Source organism: Diceros bicornis, chromosome 4, assembly GCF_020826845.1.
Source record: "Diceros bicornis minor isolate mBicDic1 chromosome 4, mDicBic1.mat.cur, whole genome shotgun sequence".
Classification (NCBI taxonomy): domain Eukaryota; kingdom Metazoa; phylum Chordata; class Mammalia; order Perissodactyla; family Rhinocerotidae; genus Diceros; species Diceros bicornis.
This window is the reverse complement of record NC_080743.1, coordinates 77,349,661-77,369,038: the sequence shown is the minus strand read 5'-3', so window position 1 is coordinate 77,369,038 and position 19,378 is coordinate 77,349,661. Positions and strand designations below refer to the sequence as shown.

The 19,378-nt window shown below is 40.4% G+C and overlaps 2 protein-coding genes across 2 annotated transcripts in view; both read left to right on the top strand.

Moving 5' to 3' along the window:
• The window catches only part of LPGAT1 (lysophosphatidylglycerol acyltransferase 1), a 321,343-nt gene that overhangs the window by 206,997 nt on the left and 94,968 nt on the right, over window positions 1-19,378 (top strand). The gene's annotated exons all lie outside the window — the stretch shown is intronic.
• Window positions 157-7,635, top strand: SLC30A1 (solute carrier family 30 member 1). The gene is made up of 2 exons (XM_058539798.1): window positions 157-1,141; window positions 2,806-7,635. Exons 1-2 carry the CDS (start codon window positions 526-528, stop codon window positions 3,702-3,704), a joined length of 1,515 nt encoding a protein of 504 aa, XP_058395781.1. The 5' UTR covers window positions 157-525; the 3' UTR covers window positions 3,705-7,635.

Here is a 19,378-nt window from a genome sequence, read left to right as displayed (position 1 = left end):
GTGCAGCTGCCGTGGCCGCCGCCTCTGTAGCTCCTCAGGCGTCGGCTCCTCGGCCCGAGCCACAGCGGAGGAGACCAGCGCGGAGAAGACCAGTGGGGAGAAGACCCGCGCCCAGAGCCCGCAGATGCTTGGAGCCTTCGCAGCGCCGAGCTGCCCGCCGCCCGCCTGCTCCTGCTCCCGCTCCGGCTCCTCGTCCCCGGGCTCCGGGAGCCTCAGCTCCCCGCCGCCGCCGCCGCCGCGCTCTGGGTGGGGGCGCTGCCGGGGCTGAGCCGGGCCTCCGCGCCGGCTCCGAGGACGCACGCCTGAGGAGCTGCGCGCCGCCAGCCCGCCGGGGCCGCCCGCAGGCGCGGGGCTCGGAGGCTTGACCCGGGCTCGCCCCCGTCCGGCCGCGGAGGCCCCGCAGCGGTTTCCCGGCGGCCGGGCTCGGGCGGTGAGAGCCGTGCGCCGCCCTCCCTCCCCTGTCGCGGGGTCTCCGCCGCCTCGCGAGTGGCCGGGCCGCGCCTGGCGGGCCCCGGAGCCGCAGCCATGGGGTGCTGGGGTCGGAACCGGGGCCGGCTGCTGTGCATGCTGATGCTGACCTTCATGTTTATGGTGCTGGAGGTGGTGGTGAGCCGGGTGACCTCGTCGCTGGCGATGCTCTCCGACTCCTTCCACATGCTGTCGGACGTGCTGGCGCTGGTGGTGGCGCTGGTGGCCGAGCGCTTCGCCCGGCGGACCCACGCCACCCAGAAGAACACGTTCGGCTGGATCCGGGCCGAGGTGATGGGGGCTCTGGTGAACGCCATCTTCCTGACCGGCCTCTGCTTCGCCATCCTCCTGGAGGCCATCGAGCGCTTCATCGAGCCGCACGAGATGCAGAAGCCGCTGGTGGTCCTCGGGGTCGGCGTGGCGGGGCTGGTGGTCAACGTGCTGGGGCTCTGCCTCTTCCACCATCACAGCGGCTTCGGCAACGACTCCGGCCACGGCCACTCGCACGGGGGTCACGGCCACGGCCTCCCCAAGGGGATCCGCGGCAAGAGCAACCGCACGGGGGGCAGTGACAGCAGCGTGACCCCGGGCGAGCAGAGGCCTGACCAGGAGGAGACCAACACTCTGGTGTCCAATAGTAGCAACTCCAACGGGCTGAAACTGGACCCGACAGGTGAGGAGAGAAAGTCGCCGCCGCAGGTGGTTGGGTTTGGGCAGCCCCGACCCCAGCCCGGCCCCCGGCGGGATGGCCCGCACGCCCCCTGGTGCCCGATCCGGCCTGCGCCGCGCCGCCGCCTGCCAGGTCCCGCGCGCGCGGGGAAGGACGGGGAAATAGGACCCCGTTGCAGCTCAGGTGTTGGGAGCCGGGGGGGGGGCGCGTCTGGGGGTGTAGGTGGGGACTGTGGATCTGAGAGTGCGAAAAGGGTCAGGGGGTGACTGTCAGCCCGCTGCAGTCCGCAGCCGCACTTGGCTGTCTTTACAGGCTGTCTTTTCAAGAGACTGTCTAATTTTGGTTTTAACAGAATCAAAAATGCTGCCTAATTAAATGTCTTGGCCCTACTGGGAAACGGAGAGAATCCCCAATTCGTCCTTAGTTGTTGGCTGTTTGAAACCTTGCTCTGCCCAAGTAGTTCTTCTGCCCTTTAAACAAGTTTCTTAATTTTGTATTCAGAGCTATCTAGCTATTAACTGCCCTGAGTTCAAAACCCTGGTTAAAGGTTTCTTTTATGAACTGCAATGTATGTTTCAGTTAATTGTCTAAAATCTGAACCCAATCCTGAAAATCCTAGACTTAGGACTTGTCTGGGCGTGTTTAACATTTCACTGAGGACTTTTCATAATCATTTTAAAATGAAAGTGACTTATTCATCTTGTATTTTTAATGGATGCTGTTCATTCTGAACATGAGTGCTCTTGAAGGAAATTTGGAAAATAAATGTTGAAAGAAAGGAGACAGAAAAAGGAATCAGCCAGTGCCCTACTACCCAAGCTCAATAATGTTAACAATTTGATGTATTTCCTTACAGTTTTTTTCCATTTATATTTATTTACCTAGTAGTACGATACCACATAGACAATTTTCCTTTTTTCAAAATGCAGGATATCGTGTTAATGAAATTCAAGTTGTACATTGAAAAAGTTTAATAAACAGTTGAACTTCCTCTCACTCCCGCTCCGCAGTGTGTTATTCCAGAGAAAATTAAGGTGCTCTGGTGTGTGTAATTCCTTTAAAAGATGAGTACTAGGGTAAGATATAGTAGGGTAGATAGTGATCATTTAGTTCCAATTTTTCCTAAAGTTTCTGGTTGTTGAGAGGTTTATATTGTTGATTGGTCAGTTTCTAACCCCCCTCCACCAAAAGACTGTCATTTATATTCATGATAAAAGTTTAAAAGGTAACCATAACAGCTTAATGACAAAGAGTGGCTAGAGCTCTGTGTCAGATCAGGCTTTTGTTTTAGACTTATCCATAGTTGCATTTAATTTGGCGTGGTAGCATTCAATTTTATGTTTTCTTTTTGGTATATGCCAAAAAGTATAGCAGAACATTCACAGGCCCACATCCTCACAGAAAAAGATGAACTTTTTTTGGAGGAGGAGAGGTAGGAGAGTAGTTAGGCGAATGGGGAAGCAATATCATCTTAATGACTTAATTTAGCCCTGGCTCTTAGGTCCTGGCTTGTTCCTAGTATATCAATTTATATTAAATTGCCCTGAGCACATTTTTTATTATGTTTTATGAAAAATTTTCGCCTCCTTCACTTAAGTGGAATTAGACAAGGATGTTTATATAAACACTTTAAATGTATTTGATACAGAATTTTTATTTCTTTGTAGATCCAGAAAAGTCCAGAAATGATGCAATGGAAGTACAGGTGAATGGGAATCTTATCAGAGAACCTGACCTTATGGAATTGGAAGATGAGGATAAGGCTGGACAACTTAACATGCGTGGAGTTTTTCTGCATGTCTTTGGAGATGCTTTGGGTTCAGTGATTGTAGTAGTAAATGCCTTGGTCTTTTACTTTTCTTGGAAAGGTTGTCCTGAAGGGGAGTTCTGTGTGAACTCATGTACTCCTGACCCCTGCCAAGCATTTGTAGAAATAGTTAATAGTACTCATGCAACAGTTCATGAGGCTGGTCCGTGCTGGGTGCTATATTTAGATCCAACTCTTTGTATTGTAATGGTTTGTATACTTCTTTACACAACTTATCCATTACTTAAGGAATCTGCTCTTATTCTTCTACAGACTGTTCCTAAACAAATTGATATCAAAAATTTGATTAAAGAACTTCGCGATGTTGAAGGAGTTGAGGAAGTTCATGAATTACATGTTTGGCAACTTGCTGGAAGCAGAATCATTGCCACTGCTCACATAAAATGTGAAGACCCGGCATCATACATGCAGGTGGCTAAAATCATTAAGGACGTTTTCCATAATCACGGAATTCACGCTACTACCATTCAGCCTGAATTTGCTAGTGTAGGCTCTAAATCAAGTGTAGTCCCGTGTGAACTTGCCTGCAGAACTCAGTGTGCTTTGAAGCAATGTTGTGGGACACGGCCACAAGCCCATTCTGGAAAGGATGCAGAAAAGGCTCCGCCAGTTAGCATTTCTTGTTTAGAACTTAGTGACAATCTAGAGAAGCCCAGGAGGACTAAAGGTGAAAGCATCCCTGCTGTTGTGATAGAGATTAAAAAAATGCCAAACAAACAACCTGAATCATCTTTGTGAGTCTTGAAAAAGATGTGATATTTGACTTTTGCTTTAAACTGCAAGAGGAAAAAGACTCCATTGAAATTCTAAGTTTGCCAAGTAGTGTAATTGAAGTCCTTGTCTGGTCACTCAGTTTAATTCTATTTTTGTAAGAACATAATGGGACTGCTTAACAGAGTTCTGTATTACAACTTTGTGACTATTAGTGCGGAGTACAGCTATGCTGTAACAATTTTGGAAAGCCAGTTTTAACACTATGTTACATTTTTGTTTAAACTAAGTATAAATCTTATATAAATGACATTTGATTTCCAGTTTTTCCATGGTAAAAAATTAATTAGGGGGATAAATAAATTAAAATTGTTACTGGAATTTCTTTGCTTTTCTTTTCCCCCAGTGTTATACTTTGTTTCTTGGAATTATGATCACTAGAACTTTAAAAATCATCAACAAGTTTGTTGCCTTTGACATTTTAGGTAATATTAACTTGACCTTTGAGATCTAAATTACATAGCATAATGGCAGCATATTTTAAGAATGACTCATGAATATTAGGAAAAGTTCCTTTTTTCATAACATGGGGTATTCATAATACTAAAAGATCAGTTACTATTCTGTATTGCTGAGTATTCTAATAAACAGTGAGATAGTTAACATTGAACTATAGTTTACACATAAAAGGGCATTTGGGGAGTAAGAGCAGGGAATAAAGTTTACCAAATTAAATATTTAGATTATTGTAAGTTAATATTCAGACTGTATTTCTAAATTATTCTGAGAATTTGAACCCATGTTTTCTCTTACCAAAGTTAGTCTAAAACATGGACATGTTCACCAGCATTACTTTCTTTGAAAGGTTGGCATTAGAAACATTGAGCTGAAAGTTTACTCACAAAATACCTACAGTAAATATTTTTAAGGACATTAAAGTTAATCTAATGATTACATGTTAAATGCAAGCTTATTAATGTAATCTTTTAAATTGTGGGTGTTTAAAAAAACTTTTCAGAGTTAAAGTCATTTCATGGTGACCAATCATGAATAAATTCAAACGGAGCTTTATAAGCACAACCAGCAATGCTTGTGCTTTGCCAAGAGCTGCTGAATTGGGAGAAAAAAGAAATCTGAAGATTAACGCAGTTTGGATATTAAATTCTTAGAAAGCAAAATTAGTTAAGGCAAAGTCAAAAATTTAGATTCAGTAAGTCATCCTGTCTTGACATTGCTCAGATCTTCCCATGGTGGCTTATTTTGCAAGATGCCACAATATCTACACAGGAAATTATTCTTGGCTATTTCATTGATGCTGTGGATTTCAAATCCATATGCAAATATTATTTAAGGGTATTTAAGTTATATTTTTCTTGATAAAGAAGGGTTATGCTTTGTGAAGAAACTGTAGATTTTTGTCCTTAAAAGGATGAATATTAATATCAGTTATCATGTATAGCTCTATTTTTCTAGAAACAAGGTATCCTGACTACTTCAGTAACTTTTATAGCTGACTACTTTGGGGATGGCTACCTTTTGGGATTTGAAATAATTCATTGTTTAATGGGTCTTCAGATGAAAGCTTGGCCTTTGACAGTTAACTTTTTAAAGGGATGATCTTTTGTGGTAGATGGTGTCTTTTTCTAGTATAAGCCTATTGCTGGCAATGGGCCTATTTAAGAACAGCCAATTTTTCCAATGAGAATGAGGTAACTCTAGGAACATAGTTTGTAAGTTCACATTTACTATGATGGGCCAAAACCATAACCTGCCAATTTGCAATACATCTTGATCTTTTAATACTCTTATCTGGTATTGTATAATTCAATTCCTAAACTGGTAGTTACTTTGGATTTTGCAAAAAAATCTTTTTTTAACATGAAACTGGGGAGTCTCATATGGGTGAATAAGAGAGAAAGTTTCAAATTGTGCTGTATCATGTACATTCCTGGTTTAACACTATAAACTCGAAAACATTAAGATCTCAAAACAGTTTGTTATAGAAACATTTCAGTAATGACACAATAGGATAACTGGTAAAATATATTACGTTCAGTGGGGTTTTCTTTATAAATGCTCTATTGGGTCTATTTCTTAAAGGTTGTATAACATATAAGACATCAAGTGAATGCGGATTTTTTAAAATGGTGTATAAGCGTGGGACAAGGGCTATTTTTTTTTTCAAAAGTGCTTTGAAGGTTGCAGTCTTTAGATTTCAGTTATTTCACTTTTCATAATTTTTAAGTAGCTTATATGTAACAAAGTGGTACCATAGGATTCTCTTTTGTCAAAAGACTTTGTCATAATAGCAAAAATCAGTGGGCACTGGCTCACCTTTTGAGTTTTAGCAGAGAATTATTTATTTCTTTACAATGCACTTTCTAACCCATTTTTAGCTATATTAGCATTATCTTTTTAAAAAACGCTTTTATATTTAAATATTGTGGGATTTAAGTATCTTTTCCAAAATAGCTTATTCCTTCCTGAAAGAAAATGAGGGAAATACCCTGAATTATTAGGAGACTTAAACCCAATATTTAAATATGCTGTTTTATAACACTGCATCAGTTTTAGGAGGTGCATCTCTCCTGCTGGCTCTTTTATATTTGAGCACGATCAGTGTATTTAGAATATGTGTTTAGAAACTTGTCTGTTGTCTCAGTTTAGTGAGAAGGAGGTGCTGCATGTGCCTGAATTAAAAGCAACCCAGAAATTTTCCCAAGCCAAATGCAGCCTTAGTGATGAGAGAGATTTAATTCTCCATTGTCACCTTTTAGCTTATATGATTGTCTAATTAATTTTTTGAAGGACATCTGCATTGTAAAAGTATGGACTAGAACCTACAAAAAAATCAAAAACTTACAAAAACTTTATGTACTTTAACATTTTAGAAAACAATGTGTTTGAATAACTAAGGTATGAAATTTGAATAGGAAAAATTTCCATCAAGAGCACCTTGGAAAATCACAATAGGTAGAAGACTATGTTGACATCTTTATATCTTGTTAACATCCTCAGTTAATTTTGAATTTTTGAAAGTTTTGAGGGAAAAGGCCTATGGCACCTAATGTGAAGTATTTACTAGGCTAACTGGTATTGAGGTGAAGATTTTTGCTGTTTATAAGCAGATATCATTTGAATGATATAAATGTCATTTACCTGCTGTCTTAAGATGTTCACACGTACACAGATACGGAGAATAATTCTACAATATGAAAATATTTATTTTAATAGAGTTTCAGTTAAGTCATAAAACAGTGTTAAAACTCTTGGGAAGGTGGAGGGGTTTTTTGTTTGTTGTTTTTTAAATTGAAACTTGTCAAATACAGTGTTTGACCATCTGAAATGGGAATTGTAATAGCACTATTTTGCTGTAGCTCTACCGATACTATGTGGCAATGCTATTTTGTTTTTCTAACAAGCTCTGGAATACTTAGCAGTCATTTTCACTGGCACAGGAGCCTTTTGTATGTCATTCAATTTAAACTTTTAAACCAAAAATTTTATGGTCTAGTGTCTTTGGCAAAAAGATGCTGAAGGGAATGTAACATAGAATTAATATGTTGTTATATATAAAAAGACACAAATTGCCATGTTATGGTTCTGCCTTGAAACAGCACAATGAAGTGTACCAGTGTATTCTGTGCTTCTTTATGAAACTTCCATGTTGTGTTGTTTTGTGTCTGCCATAGCTTGTCCTTTGGGTCAGATGTGGCACAGTTAAATGCAATTATCATCTCATTAAATGCAGATGCAGATAAAATGTCTTTAGTGCTGCAACATTTTACCTAACTTTTGTATGTTTTATGACTGTGTGTTGTTTTCGAAAGCTGTTCCTACCTCACCATGAGGCTTTATGGATTGTTATGTATTATAAATGTTCTTTATGAGACAGACTACTGTGTTTCTTCTCATTTATCAAAAGTTAAGTAGAGAAATAAACTAATTTTAATATCTACTTCATCGTTTTGTGCATATGGCCTCCTCTCCTATGCTAGGCTGGGTTGTGTAGAAGAGGGTTGGACTTCACGTATTAAAAGGGAAATTGCAGCTTAACATGAGTGTTGCTAGTGTGCAGAGTGAGCAGGTTACCGGACAGTAATGTGGAAGAAAACAATGTGGGTAAAAGTTGCAATAGAAATTGAAAGGGCAACACTGCAAAGGCTCAGTAACATGAGCTCCTTAATGGCTGTGAAATTTTTTTGTTACAAGCATTAAGCTTATGAATTATGTGGTTATAGGTTAACCAGCTTCTTTTGGTACTTGCTGTGTTTTATTTGTAAGCATAGTTACTAACAAGGATTATTAAATATTTTACAATTATATAATCATCTGTAACTATTAACCCAAGAGTACATTAGTACATTAGTTAGATTGTATGAATTTAGGACTGTCATAGTCTCTCATATAAAGATTTTCTTTGAAGAACTTGTGCTTTTGACTGGGAGATAAACTGGAAAAGTCAATTGACAATAAATGGCAGTAGATAGCTACTGGAATTGATAAGTACAGTAGATATTCCAAAGCAGGGACAAAAATCTTTGGAAAGGATTCATGTTGGTTAAAATTAAAAGGAGGGGTGGGGGTTGAGAGACAAGCGTGCGGGGAATAGTATAGAGGCTTGAGAGTGGAGAGGTAGGAGATTGTAAAAGGGAAGGTTGAAAATGCTGTGTCAACCGATTTGAATTTGGCTTTATAGGAGTGGAGGAAGCCATCAATAAGTTTTGAGTGGGTAAATGAGAAAGTGGGAAAGGTAACTGTTCAGGATAGATTTGGAAGGGGAGGCAGACAAAGTGAGAGAGCAAGACGAACTAGTTCCCAAATACACATGCCCACATCTACATATACCACATTGCGATTGATCCCACGCACATTCTTTTTTCATACTTGAACATTTCTGAAAATAGGAATGCATAGATACAATCAGTGGTATTTTACAATTGCTGTTGGCCAACTTTTCTTATCTGGGTGTGTCTTAGTATTAAGGATTCAAAGAAGAATTCTCAGGTAATAGGATCTTTCAAGAAGTGTTTGCTGACATTCCCTAAAACAATTTCATGTACTATGCATTGCAGATCCGGATGAGAGCTGTTGCTTTTGAGTTAGATGAAAATAAGAAAGTCAGTGACAACATTGTTTTTAAAGAAATTTCATAGACATTTCTGAGCCTTCTGAATTGACCATCATTTTGCTCCCCTCCCCCACTGTAGCCTATATAGCCTTTTTTCTTTTAAATCAAGTAACTTATGACACTTCATTGCATTTGCTTATTTACAAACTTATTTCCCTTTTAGATTATAAACTCTATGAGGTCAAGGCTGTCATCTGTATTTCCTGAGGATCTAGCACAGGGACTAGCACACTGTAGGCACTCAAAGATGCCTGAATATTGAGCAATGGTGGGAGTGGAAGAAGATATAGTAATAATTCTGTTAATAGCTAAAATATACTGAGCACTCATTACACACCAGGCACATAGCTTTTCGTTTAATCCTTACAAACCATTAGGTATGTTCCATTCTTCCCATTTTACAGATAAACAGATGTTAAGAACCTTATGCAAAGTCACCTCGCTAGCAAGTGATGGTGCCAGAACGAATTCAGCAAGAGGTCCAGGACACGGCAAGCAGCTTGCTTTCTCATCACTTTGAACTGTCAACAACCTACTTCATAAGTAAATTCAAAATGGAGAGTTCTTTTTCATTTTCATCCAGTGAGCAGCAATAAATAGGCAAAAAGAAATGAGGAAAATAAAATTTAAAGCATTTGATGTTTATGAAAAACATCAGAGTAGTCACTAGATAAAAAAATCAGAACTTTCTTACCTAAGTTGAACTTTCTTACGTTCTGGTTTAGTGTCATTTTTATTTTGAATTATATGAGGGAGAGGAATAACAATCTTTTTTTAGAATCTAGGGCCTCAGTTTATTCCAGCCCTGTGGACAAGTGCCAATCTTTACAAACTAGAAGTGTTTTTACCTAAACTAGGTATGGTATTGTTTGAGGTATTAACTGCTTCTACTGGAGCACAAAAACTGTGGCTTCAATATCCTTTTAGGCTGAAAACAGTGGGTCTTTGGGAGAATGAGGAGCAGAGGAGAGTGAAGTTAATGTGGATGAGGAGACGCAGGGAGAGGACCATCTGCTTTTCAATCGGGATGCCATTAGCATTTGGGTGAGACAGTTTATCTTAGTATAGAAGTGTTCTGTGCATTGAGTTTAGCAGCCTTGGCCTCCTCCTGCACAAATGCCTGTAGCTACTCCCCTCTCCCGCCCATCATCAAGACACACCAACTGTTTCAGATGTCCCCTAGGGAGGCAGTATGGCCCTATGGGAAACCATAAAAGCCTAACGCATTGGGTACTCCTCCAGTCTCTCCCACGTGGTCCTAATGCCACAGCCAGTCTCCACCTTTTACCCAGACAGGTAACACAAATCCTTTGTGTTTTGTTTGAACTTCAGTTTCATCCTCAAGTCCAGGAACCGTGCTTCCGTGCCGGCGTAGTCAAATAGAAAGTCTGAAGGTTTGATTTCTTATGCTTATAAACATTGATAGGACCAGGGTGACAAGAACTTCTCCGATATGTTAAGACGATTGTTCTGTTCAAGAAAGCAGTACCGATGCGGCCATCTGAATTAGTCATGGAAACTTTTGGCTATCTCTTTTGAAGTATGAAGTAAAAATGGGTTTCTGGCAATATAAAAGGAGTTCAAAACCAGTGCTTTTTATTAAAATACAAATTTGAATATTCAAATGGAAAGTTAGATGGATTGACCCTAATTTTTCTTTCTAATGGTGAAAATGTCAAAGACAATATTGGACAAAATTTTTCAGGACTTTTTATAGCCTGGAACAAGAGTGACCTTCAGTGACACCTCCCTGGGCTCTTGCATCAAGTTTTAGATTCCTCTGGAGGGTGATGGTAATGAGGTAGTATTTATTGATAAAGCTACTAGGTCTTGAGTTTCTACACATTATTAAAGGTCAAAGAGCTGAAAAAAATTAGGTAGCATATTATGGTAGAATAATGACCTAAAGATGTTTGTGTCCTAATCCCCAGAACCTATGAACATGTTACCTTACATGGCAAAGGGACTTTGCAAGTATAATTAAGTTAAGGATCTTGAGATGGAGGAATTATCTTGGGTAATCTAGATGGACTGAATATAATCATATGGGTCCTTATGGGAGGAGGCAGGAGGGTCAGAGTCAAAGAAGATGTAATGACAAGAGATGTGGATGACAGAAGTAGGGGTTGCGGTTAGAGAAAGAGATTTGAAGATGCTACACTCCTGGCTTTGAAGATGGAGAAAGAGGCCAGTAGCCAAAGAATGCAGGTGGCCTCTGGTAGCTGGAAAAGTCATAGAAATGGATTCACCCCTAGAACCTTCAGTAGGAACACAGCTCTGCTGACACCTGTATTTATTCCCTAAGACCTATTTTGGACTTATGACCTCCAGAAATGTAAAGTAATACATTTGTCTTGTATTAAGCCATTAAGTTTGTGGTAATTTATTATAGCACAAATAAGAAACTAATACATATATACATATATATATGTATACATGTGCATAAATATAATTTATATGCTAAATTTATATATTTATTATTACAAAGCCTTTGCTCTCATGGAAGTTAAATGACAGACTAACTTGTAAATAAAATTTTATCAGAAAAGGGCTGGACACTATAAATTGTGGTATGCCTCTTTGTTTCATGATTATGCAATAATTTACATTGGATAAGTAAGTTAATGAAACATTGATGTGTGGTTCTAAGATAGGAAGGAGATGCTAAGGTTGAATACATGAAATACAATAAGGGATTTTCTTTAACTACACATGTGGTCTGAGTTTGTATGTTGAGATATCAAGCTTAAGGGATAAATAATTCCTTAACGGATTTGGTGGGAGTCCAGACTTCCTGATGTGTTACAATGAGACCCAATCTGAATGGAAGGAGAGCTCATGGTGAGTGAATCAACCTTGCATGGACTAGAGACGTAGTCTTGAAAACGCCTGAGGCCCTGCGGTAACTATAGAGTGGCAGTCACCACAGCAGGCTCCATTTTCTTCTGCTTACATTTCCTCCTTTTGTCCCGCTTAGAGCGCTTAGAGCCTGCTCCCTCCTCCTTTCCTCCTTCCTCCTCTCTCTTTTCTCTCTATCCTCTTCTTCCTCACTCCCATCCCTTATTAGGCATATGACCTTGGCAGGTTGGATACCTCTTGGAGTCTCAGTTTTTAGACTTGTGAGATGGGGATAACGCATCCTTTATAAGGTTCATGTGAGGATTACATGAGACAAAAACTACAACTGATCTACCTCATTCTGTGTTCTGGCCCTGTGCTAAATGTTTTAGCCCATGTAATCCTTACAATCACTCTATGAACTAAATGCTATCTCCAATTTAGAGATGAGGAGACTGAAGGTGAGAGAATTGAGTGACTTCCATACATCTAGTAGGTGGGGGACCCAGGGTTGAACCAGCTCTGTCTAAGCAGGGTCTGTGCTCTTAACTATGACATCAGCTCCGCAGAGTATGGAGCACAGCGTCTGGTCCATGGGAGCTCTTCAAGTCCAGCAGTGTGCAAAGTGGTTGGCTCTGGAGTCAGACTGCCTGGCTTCAAATCCCAGACTCACTGACTGTGCGATGTTGGGGAAGGCACTTCAACTTTCTGCCTGAGTCTCCTCATCTGAAAAATGAGGGTAATAATAGTATTTCTCTTAGAGGGTTGTGAAGAGTAAATAAATCGGTAAAGCGCAGTGCCTGCTCCTTATTAAGTGCTCAATAAATATTAGCCAGTTATTTTATTCCCTTCCTATTTCTTACTTTCCCCTTTCTTTCCTTCTTTCTCTTGTCTCCTCCTTTCTTTCTCTTTTTTTCTCTCTCTCTCTCCCTAAACCCAATAGACCCTTAAGACCTTGGTTAATCCCATTCTTGACTCTTGGGTTTATACTGTTCTCTTCAGTGATATTACATTTTTCTCTCTTTTTCAAAATCATTGGACCTTTTTTTTTCAGATAACTTCTGTAAGAAAGCACTACCTGCAGGATACAGCAGTATCCTGAGGACAAACAGATGTCTACCTACTGATCTATTCTATGACTTATACCTCTATAGGAAAGGGCTTAGGGGAGGAGGAGAAATGGCTGAGGCTCAAAACAAGAAGACAATTCCAACAATCTGTGTAGGCTGTGGAGGGAACGGGTGTGAGGTGTTTCCATCAACGACTGTGTTTGAGTGCACGCTGTCTGTCCTCTTGTTGCTGGGGAGCCTGGTGGTGATTTCTGCTAAGGGCAGGGCCTGGACCCAATATCTCCAAGACCATTCTAGCTGAGATGCGGGGATTTTATGAGAAGTCCTTTTAAGGGACAGTGGCATAGTACAGTGGAAAGAGTCCTGGATGTGATTTTCCACTGCACTGACCCAGCAGACCTGGCCCCACCACCTGCAATTCCAGGGAGGCAGGTCCAAAGGAGACAATGACATCCATTTCTCTTCTTTTTCTCCTCCTCCTCCTCCTTCTCCTTGTCCTCCTTCTCATCCTCTTCTCCTTATTTTTAAATCAATGGATAATATAATTTTCTCCTCCTTTGTTTCAAATTGAACTGTTTGAGAACCTCTGAGTGTGCAGACAGTGAGCACGCCCGGGGAAAGGTCTGGAGAGCAAACTCCTGAGTTAGCAGTTCAGGTATTTGTACTGAACACCACTAGCTGCTGTGGGGAATTTGGCTGCCTTGGAGTTTTAAATTGCATTTTCCCTCTCTCAATTATAACTTAGAGACAAGTCACATAAGGAACACCTGTTTGAAATATAAGTTAATGAGCAGCAAAAAAATAATGATTCTACGGATTTGCTTCAATATCTGCTTCCTTGGATCACTGTGTCACATCCATTTGTTAACTATTATTTTATAGGACATTAAAATGTCTACACTCCTCCAAAATCCAATGCACAACAGAGAAAAGGTGGTGCTGATTCCATCGCGTGTGGTTTTTCATTTATTAGAAGTCAAGACTGCTCTGGCCCACAGTGTGGGATTTGTGAAGGACTTGCAAAGAGTAACCTGAAACCTTCCCTCTTACCTCATCATTTAAAGAAAAACACTAGCATTTTGTAAGTATTAAAAAAAAAAAAAACCAACAGCTAATTTTGTTAAGTGTATAAATTAGGTCTTGAAAGCACTTTTTGTCCATTTTTGATTCTGGAATACATGGTAATATATCAACTTATATTTTAAAATTACATATGTGTCTATGTACATATATGTGTCCACAAATATTTTTTCTTGCTTAAATAAATGTCAGTTGAACAACTTATGCCACTTGTTAAACAGCAAAAAGTTGAAATGTGAGATCCCATTTAAAAGGGGCTTATAGAACAATTTTAGTTATATATTGATCTAAAGTAAAAATATTATTTCCTGGGGCCAGTCCAGTGGTGTAGTGGTTAAGTGTGTCTGCTCCGCTTCCGCGGCCCCATGGTTCGCAGGTCTGGATCCGGGCGCGCACTGATGCACCGCTTGTCAAGCCATGCTGTGGTGGCGTCCCATATAAAGTGGAGAAAGATGGGCATGGATGTTAGCCCAGGGCCAGTCTTCCTCGGCAAAAAGAAGAGGATTGGCAGTGGATGTTAGCTCAGGGCTGATCTTCCTCACACACACACACACAAAATGTTTCCTTATAAATCATTTATTCTATGGAAAAGTGACAAAGTACCAGAGCCTGGTGCCAAATAATATCCTGGTGGTGGTGGCGGTGGGGGTGATGAGATTATACTCGAATGGGAAAGGCTGTGGCGAGTCACCAGACTGGGAAGGGCGGAAGTGGGGCTTGTCCTTCAGGTTCTTGGCTGTCCCTGCTCTCTTTTAGCGCAGGAGCAGGGCCTCGGCGTGATAGGTTGGGAGCAACTCTGCCGAGGGGCCTGGCAGGAGGGGAAGTAAAGGACACTGTGGGCACCTTTCCTCCCTCAGAGCCCAGCATTTTGTGTATACAAACCCACTCTACATCTGGTGTGGTAGTTAGGGTGTAGGGTTTGGAGACAGACAGAGGAGGGTTGGAGTCCTGTGACCTGTCCGTTTCCTGTCTTGAACTTGTCACTTCGGTCTCTTTGGGGAGAATGGCAGTACATGCTTTATGGGACTGTTGTGAGGATTAAAGGAACGATGCAGGTGCTGTCCCTGGCACGGGGCCTGGGATTAAATAAATGCTCAGTAAATTATGATTGGTCCTCACTCCAATCCCAGGACGCAAATATTCTGCCTTGACCAACCACAAAATGATGCTTAGTGAGATTAAGTATTAATCTATATTAATTATTGAACTAGATTAAGTATTCATCTAGACTAGGCTTAGACTCAGGCCTCCAAAGCTCTTGATTTTTCCCTTCATGCCACACTGAAACCTTGTGGGGTTTTCCAGGATTTCACTCTTCTCCTCTGCAGCACAGATGGATTTATTCATTCAGCAACTATTTATTGAGTGCCTACTATGCAGCAGGCACTGTTCTAGATGCGAGGGAGATAGCAGTGAGCACAGACACAGAGACCCTTTCCTGTGACGCTTACATTCTAACAGAGAGATGAAAAGATAAAGAAGTAACATGTATATCAGATTAGGTAGTGGTAAATTCTAGGAGGAAAAAGTAAAGCAGGGAAGAGGGCTAAGTGAGTGTGGGCGTGTTTGTGTGTACATCGGAAGGGAGGGTTGTCGCTGATATCTAGATACAAAGGTGAGGAAAGCCTGAATGAATGAAAAAGAGATACTTGAGTAGAGGGCTAAGGGGGATGGGAAAGCAAGCCCCTCTTCCCTCAGGTTTCAGGGGAAAGAGCCTTCCAGGCAGAGAGAACAGCAGGGCAGGGGCCCTGAGGTGAGAGCTGGCCAACTCTTGGAAGACAGAAATGGGTGCCATTGGGGGAAGTTCTGTGTTCCTGGAAACAACTTCTTTATCCATTGATCAGACTGAGAGTCAGCTTTCTTTCCCAAAGCAAGTTTTTCTGACATTTGGACTTCCCTTGAATCAGCCATCAGCCCTTGGTTAGGTCACTAAAGCCTGAGGTTGAAGCAATCCCGAGGAGCAGGGCTGGCTTAGCGGCATTCTGATTTATTGTGTAAGAGCAGTGGCTGCCTTGGTGACTCAGCAGAGTTGTGTGCTTGAAAGTCAACCCAGTGGATAACCAGCTCCAGCCCCAAGGCCTGACATGTTCCTCAGATCCTCCGCAGGGTGAGGGAAGGGGCCATTTCTCTGAGCGTGACCTTGATGTTATCTCCCTGCCTGGACTCCTGGAGCTTTGAGCAAATGCTTTATCATAGAAGTAGGGATCTTCCAGCTTGATTTTGACTCCCTGGGAAAAAAGAGCCTGCTGAATGCAGCCGGCGAGAACGTGGACTTTGGAATCAGAGAATTGATTTAAGTGCTAGCGCTGGCATTTACAGTTATGTAATCTTGAGCAAGTTATTGACCCGCAAAATGATGACATTAGGAGACTGAGTTCAAGTGGGGTGATGTAGGGAGTGTGCCTAGCACAGGGCACTTAGTAGAAGCTCCATAAATGGTCACTATGATTATTTTCACCCTCTTGAGTACTCCCATGCTAGCAGACAGCCACCACACTACTCTGTCCAGTTCCTAATCCTTATGCAAATATTGATAAAACTGTGGTCCCTGCACATCCAGAGTCGCAACCGAAAATGGGTGGCATGATCTCCATATAGACATTCATTGGAGGAACTAGACTGGGAGTGGGGGGTGAAGCCGTATCAGATAAGCTAGTTAAATTCAGTCAACTTCTGATTACCTGCCCTTACCTTACATAGAAGGGATTGGGTGTCTTTCCCATTTGACCTTGGAATATGGTATTCTCCTTGTGCCATTCTTTAGGCTCCTCATTTACAGATGGACTCTGGTGAATGGAAACCTGTTCTGAATGTGGCAAGAGGGATCCCTATTTCAAGAAAATCTACATTGTGTGTGTTTTAAGAATGCAGATTGACTATCTCCTAATGGTTTGGTTTGCTAATCCAGATTTTTCATGTTTTGATATGTATATTTTTGTGTTTACAGAATCATTTGCTTTCTGTCAAATGCTTCTGCGGATATCCATGGAGTCGTAGATTCAAAGGCTTTTCACTAGAGTTTTACTTTTCCTTATGTAAGGGGTTTGTAGGGGGTGGAGGGATGGTCATTGGCCTGGGGCTGCACTTTCCTTGGGGAAAACCCACTTAGGGCAATGGAAGTCACTGAGTCAGTGCTGATCACAAGCACTTGAAGGGCTGCAGAGACGAGGAATCTGCGTCCCCGCTGCCTTCCCCTCTGTCCTAAGGCACCTCTGGTCCGTGTGGCCCAAATGATCTACTCAGCTCTGGGGTTTTAAAAAATGAACTAATTTTTAATTACACAATTTATACCCTGATGCATTCTCCTAGTAAACAACTAAAATAATGCTGACAAGGCTCAAAGAAGTTTTCCAAGGGTTTTAAAAAAATAATGGATTTTGAATTTATCAAAGCTTTTCTTTTCCTATTGTTATGATCGTACATTTTTGTCCTTTAATCACCATCCCCCTATGATCCTCAATTTGGTATGTATCATTCAAGACCTTTGCCTCTGTGTGTGTGTGTGTGTGTGTGTGTGTGTGTGTGTATATGTGTGTATATATATGTATTAATACCTATGTATATGTATACATATATAGGTATTAAATTAATATGGGTATTATATATGTATTCAATTATACATATACATATATATGTATATATTATTAATATATATAATTAATACCTATATTAAGTTATACAGGATTGTTTTTTGTAGAGTGTGTTTCCCAACTGAATCATTTGCAACTTGCTTTTCTACTCAACGATACGTAGATGATTGAGATCTACCTTTTCATTTGTATGTGATGTGTAGTGTTCCCTGATGAGGGGTGTATTTGGTCAGGCTCCTACTGATGGATATTTAGGGTGGTCCAGTTTTTCATTCTTGGAGGCAATGCTGCAATGAATATCTTTAACTGTGTTTCCTTGTGCACATGGGTCTGCCTTTTCTTTTTAGGAGGTTGATTTTAAGAAGTGCCGTGGGGTATATGCAATTTAAATTTAACAGATACTGCAAATTGCCCTTCAAAGTACCAATTTAAATTTCCACCAATAGTGCATGAGAGTACTTGAAGACTTTTCATATTATTAAACTAAGATTTTTTTCAAAAGTTTGTGGTACTTCAGTTTTGTTTTAATTTGTGTATATCTGAATACCAGTAAAGTGGAATATCTTTTCATGTCTTTATTGGCCACTAATATTTCCTCTTCAGTGAACTTTTTTTCAAATTCTTTGCATAGCAAATTCTTTGCATAGCTTTCTCACTTGGGTTGGTTATCTCTTTTATACTAATTTGTTAGAGTTTTTTAAATGTACTCTTGATATTAATTATTTGTTTCTCCTAGGCTGTTGCTTTTTTTTTTTTTTTTTTAGTGAGGAAGATTAGCCTTGAGCTAACATCTGTTGCCAATCTTCCTCTTTTTGCTGAAGAATACTGGCCCTGGGCTAACATCCACGCCCATCTTCCTCCACTTTATATGTGGGACGCCTGCCACAGAGTGGCTTGACAAGTGGTGTGTAGGTCTGTGCCCAGGATCTGAACCTGTGAACTCTGGGCCACCGAAGCAGAGGGTACGCACTTAACCACTATGCCACTGGGCCAGCCAGAGATTGCTCCTTTTATTGATATAAAATAATCTTTTTTATCACTTTTAATGCCTTTCATTTTGAATTCTATTTAGTCTGACATTTGTATTGTTATACCTACTTTCATTTTCTTTACATTTGTGTGATGTATCTCTTCCATTTCTTTGTTTTCTATTTTCCTGTGTCATTTTTTAAAAAGTATATCTCTTGCTCAAAGTCTATGGCTGGGTACTTTTTAAAAATCCAATCCTAGATTCTGTTTTTAATTGGCAAATTTAACCTATTCATATTTATTGAGGTTACTGATATGTTTACACTTGGACATGCCATTTTGTGTGTATTTTATATTTCCATACTTTATAGTTTTGCTTTTGCTTTCTGCTTTTTGTTCCATTTTATTTCCTTTACTTATTAGAAAGTTTTACATTCCATTTATATTCCTGTAAGTACTTCAACCTCTTAAAATATTTAACATATATTCTTAAGCATACTATTTTCTAACAATGTCTAGAGTTCATTCTTATCTATATTAATCCCCTTGAACAAGATAAGAAACTTAGCATGTCTTTACTTTTCTCCTCTCCCTTTCCACTGCATATCCATCTATGCTGATAATTTTGTACAGTGTATTTTTTTATTGTGATAAAATATACATAACATAAAATTTACCATTTTAAGCATATAATTCAGTGGCATTAAGTACTCTTACATCGTTGTGCAACTATCACCACTATCCACTTCCAGAACTTTTCATCATTCCAAACAGAAACTCTGCACCTATTAACAATACTCCTCTTTACCTCCTTCTCCCAGACCTTGGTAATCTCTATAATATTTTTGGTGTCTATGTATTTGCCTACTCTAGGTACTCTACATAGATGGACTCATATAATATTTATCCTTTTGTGTCTGAGATTTCACTTAGCATGATGTTTTCTAGGTTCATCCACATTGCAGCATGTGTCAGAATTACATTATTTTTAAGGCTAAATTATATTCCATTGTATTTATATAC